This window comes from Eumetopias jubatus, unplaced genomic scaffold, assembly GCF_037043125.1.
Source record: "Eumetopias jubatus isolate StellerSeaLion01/CBP00866 unplaced genomic scaffold, mEumJub1_p1.0 scaffold_6, whole genome shotgun sequence".
NCBI lineage: Eukaryota > Metazoa > Chordata > Mammalia > Carnivora > Otariidae > Eumetopias > Eumetopias jubatus.
In genome coordinates this window covers 139,004,666-139,014,635 of record NW_028274812.1, presented here as the reverse complement: position 1 = coordinate 139,014,635, position 9,970 = coordinate 139,004,666, and the positions used below count along the sequence as shown (strand labels likewise).

Here is a 9,970-nt window from a genome sequence, read left to right as displayed (position 1 = left end):
CAGATTTAAAGGACCCCCTTTTCTCCTCTTTCAAGCTCTCTATAACTTACAGCAATTTGGTAGAGTGTATCTTTGCAACAAAGTTTGAAACGCTTATCTCTTTCTTCCTTCTTGATCCCTCCAGAATTCAGAAACTCTTATTAAATGTTCCTGTTTTCATGACACCATATATACTTGCATAAGTTCAATAAGAATCTGTTCTCCTTGAAACAGGACACGATTGGACAAGGACTTGGCTCGGCTTCCTGGCCTCAAGTGACTTTTGAATGTCCAGTCTGAGATTCCTTATGAAAAGCTCCAGAAAAGCAGGTTTAAAACAGCCTACGTGGTCAATCACTATTCTTGCTGCAGTTATGCAAATAATCAGGACAAGTTTAATCTGCAGACCAGTAAGACTTACTGTGGTTATCTTTCATGGAAAGGAAGATGATTATATAGAGGAAAATATCTGGTATTTATGGATATCAGATTCGAAGTTGCTCGTTGTCTTTGAGGTTTTGTGTTCTACCTATAAACTGGGCTGAACTCTGAATTTTCCTAGTTCCCCCCGCCAATATTTGGCTAGAGCTCTCCAAAAGCTAACATTTCCAATTTTCTCCCACTCTTTTGACTTGGAATTGCTATGAAACTAAAATTGCTCTTTCCCAGAAACCACGGAAGCTAAAGCTGGACTACTTGATAAAGACTTCAGAGAAATCACCGCAACAGCTCGTGGGTGGTGCAATAGCTCGTGCCTATTGCAATGCGGCCACTCAGAAACATCATCAGAAACATTCACATCGCAAACCCGAAAACCTGACAGATCTCCACTACCTGCCCTCGCTCCATCTGAAGATGCTCACGACCCAATGTCCAGAAATCTTCTCAAAGGGCTGCTCTCCGAACTCATAAACAAGTTTTAGAATTTGCTTGAACTATCAACCTTTGTTTACCTTTTATTTCCATAGACATGTCTCATTAAATTACCTGCTTGCTCACACCATAGAGAAGGCTAATTTAGGTGGAAGCTCTCCTACAGTACCACCTCTTGAGATAAAACATCTCAGGTCCGTCCTATCCTAAGTAATCATGAGGATATGCAATTGCTAATACATCATGCTGTGCCTATGTACGTAAGTTCAAGAATTATAACCCATTTGAGTTATTTTATTGGCTAAATCTTGGCTCCTGGGAACCTCTGCTCTAGAGAATTTTGCAATCCTTAGCTATTACTCTCTTTATAGTCATCATATCAACTTCTCAAGTGTGTTATGTATTCTCTAGGGCTTTATACCCGTCGGCAGCCACTCACATGCCAAATGATATCCGTCAGGATCAGACAACTGGATGAAACCAACAGTAACCACAGAAGTGATGAAGATATTGATTACATCTTGGCCTGATGATGCAACTGGATGAAAACCTCAAATGTGTGATTCTTCAACCTGACTACATCAACAGTGGTAACACAGAATCACACCATACTAGTTAATAATACTCTCAGCCTGCTGAGAGAATGACCAAAAGGGGGGAATTGTTAAAATAAAAACAGAGACCAGTCTTGAAAATTCCCTGAATTGCTTGGGGCGCCAGGGTGGCTCAGTTGATTAAGCGTCTGCCTTCAGCTCAGGTCATGATCCCAGGGTCCTGGGATCGAGCACATCAGGCTCCCTGCTCAGCGGGAAGCCTGCTTCGCCCTCTGCCTCTGCCTGCCACTTCCCCTGCTTGTGCTCTCTCTGTCAAATAAATAAAATCTTAAAAAAAAAAAAATTCCCTGAACTGCAGTTTAAAACCCGTTTAGTCATACAAACAAAGCTTAATTTAGCTTATTTTGCAAGACTAACTTGACCTGGGTCATTTCTTGCTTATACCTCTGAAAATTATAGGCAAAACTTAAACTACCTCCCAAGGTTGGTATGAGGCAACCACGGACCAATTCATTTTCATTTAATGCTACTATTATAACCAATCTCTGTGAAGAACAGACACTGCTTTCTCACTATATAAGCTGCTTTATAACAATAGAACACTGAACCTCATTCCATTTTGGTTCAGTGAGTGCTCCTGGTTGGCAAACTGTCTTTTTGGTGTGTGCTCAATAAACTTTTACTAATTATTTCTCGGGTGATTCGTTGGCTTTACTTCTGCTATTTCTGAACTTTTGACACCTCAACGTGGCTTGAAGGTACACGGGGCCACAAGGAAGGCATGAGAAAGAACTGAATTCTGCCAACAATCAGTGAGCTTGGAAAAGCACTCCGAGCCCCAAATGACAACAGCTAGCCAAGCCCTTGATCTTCAGCCCGGCAAGATGCTGAGCCGAGAGCTCGGCCACCTCATGCCAAATTTCTGATGTACAGAAACTGCGGTTAATAAACGTGTTGCTTCAAGACACTTAAAAAAAGTAAAATAATGCTAAGAGGTCCTCATGGCTCATGAAAGATGTTTCCAGCTTTGCCACTAACCCATCGTATGACCTGTGCCATGTCACCTAGCCCCCGAGTCTCAACCTCCCACCTGTCAGCTGGGCGAGGGCTGTATTAATATGTACTTGATAGAGTGGTAGGAAGAGCAAAAGAAAATGTGTTTGAAAGTACTTTGCATACCAGATGGAATTGTGTAATTGTAAGTTTTTACAGTAAACTGCCCCCCCCACCAAAATCATTGCGTTGATACGAATTCTGCATTTTTCTCTCCACATAGCTTTCATTTTAATTGAGCACACAATTAGATAAATATTTATCTGTGAAATATTTCCTTGTGAAAAAGCAACATAAAGGCATTTTTTTAAACCTAGAAAGACGATGTATTTTCTGAGGAGGTCATTCTTTCCTCAACACAATCCACAAGCTTGAAATGTATTAGCCCCCCTCTTCTCCTTTGGGAGTATGGTCTGGCTGAAAACTGGTCACCCACACTCCCAGCCGCAGCGCACACGCCTCCTCACACCTCCTAAAAAACAATGTCCCTCTGACAGTTGTGATCTCATCTGACCCTCTACGCCTGAGCCAGGACGGAGGAAATGACAGTGTGGATAAACGGTTGGCCCCGGACCACACCACCCATCAAGAGCAATGTTATCTTACTGTGAGGAGCCAGGTGTCTGTCCCCTGACCCCCACACCGTCTGGCCTGGCAGGGGGCAGGGAGAGCAGAGGACCCTGCCTGCTTGTTCCGTGCCCAAGGTGACATCAGATTTGCCAATCTTGTCCCAACATTCCGTTCACGTGCCCTTGTGGTGCCAAAGTCCCAGGGCCAGTCTGGAATTCAGGACACATCATGCAGGGCGGTGTGTGGATTACTGGACTTGTTTGCTTTTAGTTAAACGAACGGGACTGGCTTTAAAAACTAAGTCCAGACTGATCAATAATCAGAAGTCTCACAATTAGAGAAAAACTTCACGTTCATTTTATTTGAATGCATTCAATGGCATTAATGTGGACCACCCACCCGTTCCTCCAAAAAGAAAATATGCCCCTTCAATCATCAAGGTGAACATGAGACTTCATTCCCTTCTCATCTAAAGCCTGAATTCTAGTTTCAATATACAAAAAAAAAAAAAAAAAAGGATAAAATTGTATTGGTAAAATTGAAAAACACAGAGGCAGAAAACGGAATTCGAAGCACAACTTCTTTATCCACATCAGGAATTCATTCAGTAAGTTCATTATTTAGAGCCCTATTTCTTGTTTTTCGCCAATTGACGGATTTAATGATCGGCCACAAATACACATTATAGCACAAGCCGGTAATATTAAAAGGAGAGGACTTGGATTTAACAATCGCTTTGAGTGTTGACTGTCAACATCAAAGGAGGCTGTGAACACATACTTTATATTATAGAAAAGAGGCAAACAAACATGTTGGCATCTGAAGTAAGTACATGGACCCACCTGTAATTCTCATTCCAGGGCGCCTGGGTGGCTCAGTTGGTTAAGCGACTGCCTTCGGCTCAGGTCATGATCCTGGAGTCCCCGGATCGAGTCCCGCATCGGGCTCCCTGCTCAGCGGGGAGTCTGCTTCTCCCTCTGACCCTCCCCCCTCTCATGCTCTATCTCATTTCTCTCTCTCAAATAAATAAATAAAATCTTTAAAAAAAAATTCTCAGTCCAGTGTTAGCAGGATACACACCACCTAGTTATTTCTTGACTAACTTGCCCTCCCTCCCTCGCCCTTCTCCTCTACCTAAACCAGGGAGGGGCTGGGGTTGACCTCAGGGGTGGCCATTTGCCCCAGGCAAGCTGTCAGACACACCAAAGCACGGACGCTCAATGATTATTTGAAATGAGAATTCTCTTACATATACCTCCACCGGCGCAGATAATTGAGAGAGGAGTTCATCCTCTTGGCACTCACAGACAGCGAAACGAAGCCCGGGTCCACATTACTAATGGAAGTGTTGAAAGTACCCTGAAGGAGCCTTACGTTCTTTTCCTGCCTGCCACTCATAGTGTGACCCTGGGCAATACACGAACATAAAACCACTACTTTCTCTATGAAATGGATCTAATATCTACTCCATTTATCCCAGAGGATTGTTCTCAAAAGTTCTTTAAAAAGTATATGTAAATATATATAAATAAAACATAGTATAATTGCTATTGAATTATTTGAAGAAATTAATTTCTTTCACATAATGTAGAGTTGGATACTATCTTTAGGGTCTAAAAAAATAAATTTATTTTTATCTAACAGATGAAAATAATTGAATTACCGAAAAACCTAATTATAATTCTTCAGATTCACTAGGCTCATAATTTACATAGCAATGAGTTTGCTGCTTGGGCACTGATTAAAATCACTGCTGTATAAAATGGTTCATTGAATCATTCTTTGGGGATGCAAACTCAAGTTTAGCAAACAATGACACTTAAAGAAAATGAAACAATGTTGACATTCTAGGAAAGGATTAAGCAAATTAAGAAACCATAACCGAAAAGTCTTTTAATACGATCTTACTGATTTCCTCAAAACTGAATGATTAGAAAATGGAATTTGACTTACAAGTCAATCCTAAGTCTTTGTCCCCAGGATCATAGTACAACCACATAATGATCAATAAAGAGGCACCATGACCAGTAGATAGGAATGTGAGCTTTCCGTTTTGCAGAAACACAAGTTCTAGTTGGTAACCAACTTCTGGCACTCAGCGTTTGGGGATTCCTGCCTTGAATACTAATTAAATGGAAATGACCTTAAGTTAACCCTAATGTAAATCCCTTAACATTCTTAATGAGGAAATACATTCCTCCAACAGACTTGTGGAAGGTTAAAACTGACCGTAGAGAGCACATAGCCCAAATCTCATTTTATAGAACTAATGGCTTTGATGCCTGGCAGCATTTTTTATCAGGATGATCAAAGACCTAAATTACTGGTTATTTCTCTGGATAATGATCAATGCCTGTGCACTGAGAGTGTGGCGTATCCCACATACAATAAAAATGTCTGCAACAAGTGAAGGCATTATACTTCCTCTTATTTAACAAACAAGGTAGCAAGAGTTATTTCCATAAATGGTATCACAGATTTGGGTACTTTTTGGAAATTCTGAACCTAGGATTTAATAGTGCTTCATTGGTTCCCGGAGGATAAAAGTGAATGTGTCTAGAAACGTGCAGCACAACAAAGGTTAACCACAGTTGCTTTCCTGCTCTGCATTTATTGGGGCTACAGAGACTAAAACAGCGATTTTCCTCTCAAATAATTCGGAAAAATATAATACAACAGCAATTTCTTAAATACATAACAAAACTTTCTGGATCATGAATCAACATGAGATGTAATAGCCTACAGGTATCGACTGGACAGCTTTATAAAATGTCACTCATCTAAGGCATTATGAAATTGTCTTCAGAGCTACACATATATACACGGTTCTATATACATAAAGGCATCCATTCATGAACACTAAGTCAAGCACTGTGTAGAGAAGGGTAAAATAATACATAGTGAGATTCTGAATAATTTTTAAGAGACAATTTGGCGTTCCAAGCAACAGTGATTTACATTCAAATAAACATGTAGATTTTCAAATCTAGATAGGTAAAATTTTCGTGATGCAGGCTACAAGAAAATTCACACTGTGAATTATTTGTTTTTCAAAGGCCTCCTTATCGAAATAGAGATTTCAAGTCCAGAGCAAACACCCATTGCGTGAACAAACAGAATGCCTACGGCTCTAAAATTTGCTTCCATATGCCTTTCCCCCTCACCGCCCTATCCAATAACAAGAGAAAAATTCCCAGAAGGGGCAGCAACTAGATGTTGTGCCCTTGTATCTGTTAATGTTTCTGGATGGGGGGGGAGGTTATTACATCCAGATTACAATCTGGTGAAGGAGTACTGATTTCTATTTCAAATAGGTAATACTACTCCAAACACGAAGATTTTTGCCACGACATCCAAACATGATCACATAGACCCGTATTTCTTCCTAGTACAGAAAGAGGGTCACTAGGAGAAGATGGGGCTGGCAGAAAGAGGAAGGAGACAGGTTAAGCTCGCTCAGTGGCCAATTATCCCAGATGAAAACATCAGTCTCTGTTAGTGAAGTTGTCAGCTCTCTCCTTTGCAAACAAAGTTTCTAGCTCGACTTACATTTCGCCCTTTGATGCACCAGAGATCTATCTCAGTCTAACCCACCAACCTACTCCTGCTGACTCTGACAATCTTACACAGGCCGATTCATGTGCTATATAAGGAAGAAGTCATGATTTTCCAGGCACTTTTCAACACAGAAAAACTTAAATCCAGTTGTTTAAAATCTGTTTCACAAACAACCCCCCACTCCCTAGCCCCTAGAAAAAAAGTAGCTGATTCTGTTAGTCTCTCTGTGAGAAGACAAGTTCCTTCAGTTTTGCCAAGGAAACAATATGGATGCTTTAACTCCAAATTTGGGAGCTCCACCTCTGACAACATAGGATGTTAGGTTACTCGAAATCAGCTCCTGTTTAAAGATTCTTTGTGGAATCGAGCTCAGAGAGTTCACTCGTGCTGGAGGACATTGCCATGACAGACATTCTTGATACAAAAATGCAAATTCAGCTGAGTTCCTGTGATCCCCTGAGCAGTTATAAATGCCCTTTGCTATAATGAGGCAGTGTTAAGACAAAGTAAATTATTCAAATATATGTACACTTGTCTTTAGACTAATATGAAATACATCGATAGAAGAGGGTATTCTTGTTCTGAAGCGTTTACAGAGTTTCAAAGGAAAATAAAGACACTTAATATTGAGAAATTTCCAAAAAATGATTAAAAATGTTTTTGGTTGGTTGCCATTCAAAAGTTTTCCCCGAGTTCTCATCTATGTTCTATACACATGGTAAATAAAAATGTACACGACCAAGAGATGTACTATACATAAATCAGATATCAGTATGTACGTGTGAACTAAAGTTCCTTAAATATACACATCCCCACTTAGGATACATTCCATTACATCGACAAAGCATTGTTCTTTAATAATAGGTCCAGGATAGCAGCAATTTAATAACCTAGTCACCCAGTTACCTCAGGAAAGTATGAGGGGTTCTGACAGTCCCTGATGCAGGGTCCCTAGTTTCAAGGAGGGCTCTCTACGAGCATTTCACATATTCTCATGAAGCAACAGGCTACGTTGCTAATGGCAATTATGTAATCCTGTCAATGGAGAAGAAGTTATTGTCTTTTCAAAACCCGTTTATTCAAAATCTGACCGATGGATAACAGGAAAAATAAGTCGCAATAAGGCGATACCAACCCAAAGCATTTATGATACTTGAAGCATTTACATTTTGTTTCTTACATTTTTTGTTGTTTTATCAGTGCCTTGTACACACAGAAAGTATTTGGATTGCCCTCCCAGATGCTGAAAGAGCAATACGACACTCCGCTGAGAGCTGTTCTGAGCTGTGTTTGGAAAGATGCAAATAACTCGATTATTAGTGTTTTTACAAACAGAGATGGCATGACATCGCACTAGGCGTTGTTTTAAAAGAGTTAGGTTTATGAGTCTATACCTTTGGGTAAGTTATGAACTTGCAACCAAAATTTACATATATAATATGCAAAAAGAAAACCCTTTAGGTTGATTTATAATAAACCACATTCGTCCCAGAAGGAAAGAGAGAATGGCTTCGACGAAACATTTATTTTATGTGTACTCTGGATAGACTCACGCATGCCCAATGGATGGAAATTCTAGGTTGGCAGCAACTTACGTGTATTGGTGTACACATGGACTTTGATACTCACTCTTGGTGTGTACTTTTAGGTCCAACTCTAAATGTGTGGGGTGCATGAACACAGAGCTCAGGAAAGATCTCTGTTATCTATGATGAAGGTTAACCTCGGCCACTTGACCAGTATTTCATATAAAACAATCCTGTCAACCACAGCTACTGGCTGTAGGAGAATTTATCACCTTCCCAAAGTTGCATTTGCCAAGGCAGAGCTACTTGATCAGACCACATTGTTTTCAGGCTGCAACCCCTTCACTTGGAAGGGACAACTCCGTCTGCACAGCAGTTTCTCCTGCTTGAAGCTGAGATCACACATGGAGAAACCTATTGTGTTTCTGCCAAGTCACTGTGGGAATGCCTGGAACAGCATGCCCAGGAGCCCACAGAGGCAGAACCAACATACCCACTCCCCAAGATAAGCAGCCTGCTGCGCAGCGCTTAGGACAATTTCCCCTTCAACAGTGTTATCCTTTCCCTCCTACCGGGGGGTGGGGGAGTGGGTTTCTCCCATATTTCTCGTGGTGGCCAAATCAACACAGAACAGACTCTAGCTGCTCAGTTACAATGTGTGTTGCCAACCATGATACTGAATGTTCACTCGGGCTCCTCGAATTTGGCTGGAACTTGAACAGTCCAGCGGGATCCTTCCCAAGGATAAAATGACGGTGGGTTCGTTCCTTCTCAGCAACCCCAAAGCTTCCCGACACGCTCCCTAGACACGGCCGAGACTGCAGAACCCGGGTCCTTCTCTTCACACGGGCTCGGCCTTTTCTGATGCCAAAGGCAGGCAGGCAAGTTCAAAGTCTGGACACAGAGGCACTTTCAAAGTTTGGCAAGGAGGAGGCAAGTTCACTAAGTGGGGCTTTATCACTGTGCTTCTCATTGTAACCCCGGACGTCTGTGGCACGTGGATAGGAGCAGAGGCCTTTAGGTCGTGGATGGGTCGTGCTTTTTCTTCTTGCCCCGACAGGACTTACAGACACAGCAGATTATACACGGGGAAGCCAGGAGCAGCAAGGGTGAAGTCACCAGGGCAATGATGCCCAATCCCACCAGAATCCCCACCACCTGGAAATGCCAAAGAAAAGACCACTTCAGTTTGATCTTCCTATATGTATACTAAGCCATCAGCTACAGACTGAATGTTTGTATCCCACACCCCCCAAAAAATCCCTATGTTGAAACCTCAATGTCCAATACAATGGTATTTGGAAATGAAGACCTTTGGGAGGTAATTAGGACTCGAGGGTGGAGCCCTCACGATGGGATTAGTGCCACTGTGAAAAGAGACATCGGAGAGCTTGCTTCCTCTCCCCAGCTCGGCACCATGTGAGGACAGAGCAAGAAGAAGGTCACCTGCAGACCAGGAAGAGGGTCCTTGCCAGAACCCAAACCAATCCTGGCACCTTCATCTCGGGCTTCTCGTCTCCAGGACTGGGAGAAACAAGTGTCTCTTTCTCAAGCCACCCAGCTTTATGGCAATTTATTCTAGCAGCCCGAACAAAGACACAACCCCAGGCACATGAAACATTTACACTTATGGGACCTTTCAGCTGGTGCCCCGTGTGACCTGAACCAGGTATAAACCAGGGAGGCAGCAAGGACGAGATCGGAGGGGAGAGGAAGAAACCGGAAGCTCACCTGAGCTCTGGGACCAGCTCCATGTAACCCCGAATTGTTGCTGTTGGCTCCCTCCCTACCCGAGTCTCCTTGACAGCCTCTTAGGGATGCTAATAATGATTCCTAGGCTATTAACACTGATGCCCT

General features: G+C 42.1%; 1 protein-coding gene across 2 annotated transcripts in view; it reads right to left on the bottom strand.

The window, feature by feature from the left end:
- Positions 1-3,363: 3,363 nt before the first annotated feature.
- RNF144B (ring finger protein 144B) overlaps positions 3,364-9,970 on the bottom strand; it is a 79,663-nt gene continuing 73,056 nt past the window's right edge. For both annotated transcript variants that reach the window (XM_028107477.2, XM_088024135.1), the window contains exon 8: positions 3,364-9,271. In XM_028107477.2, the coding sequence (XP_027963278.1) occupies positions 9,131-9,271 (141 nt within the window). In that variant the 3' untranslated portion in view covers positions 3,364-9,130. The remainder of the gene's footprint in view (positions 9,272-9,970) is intronic.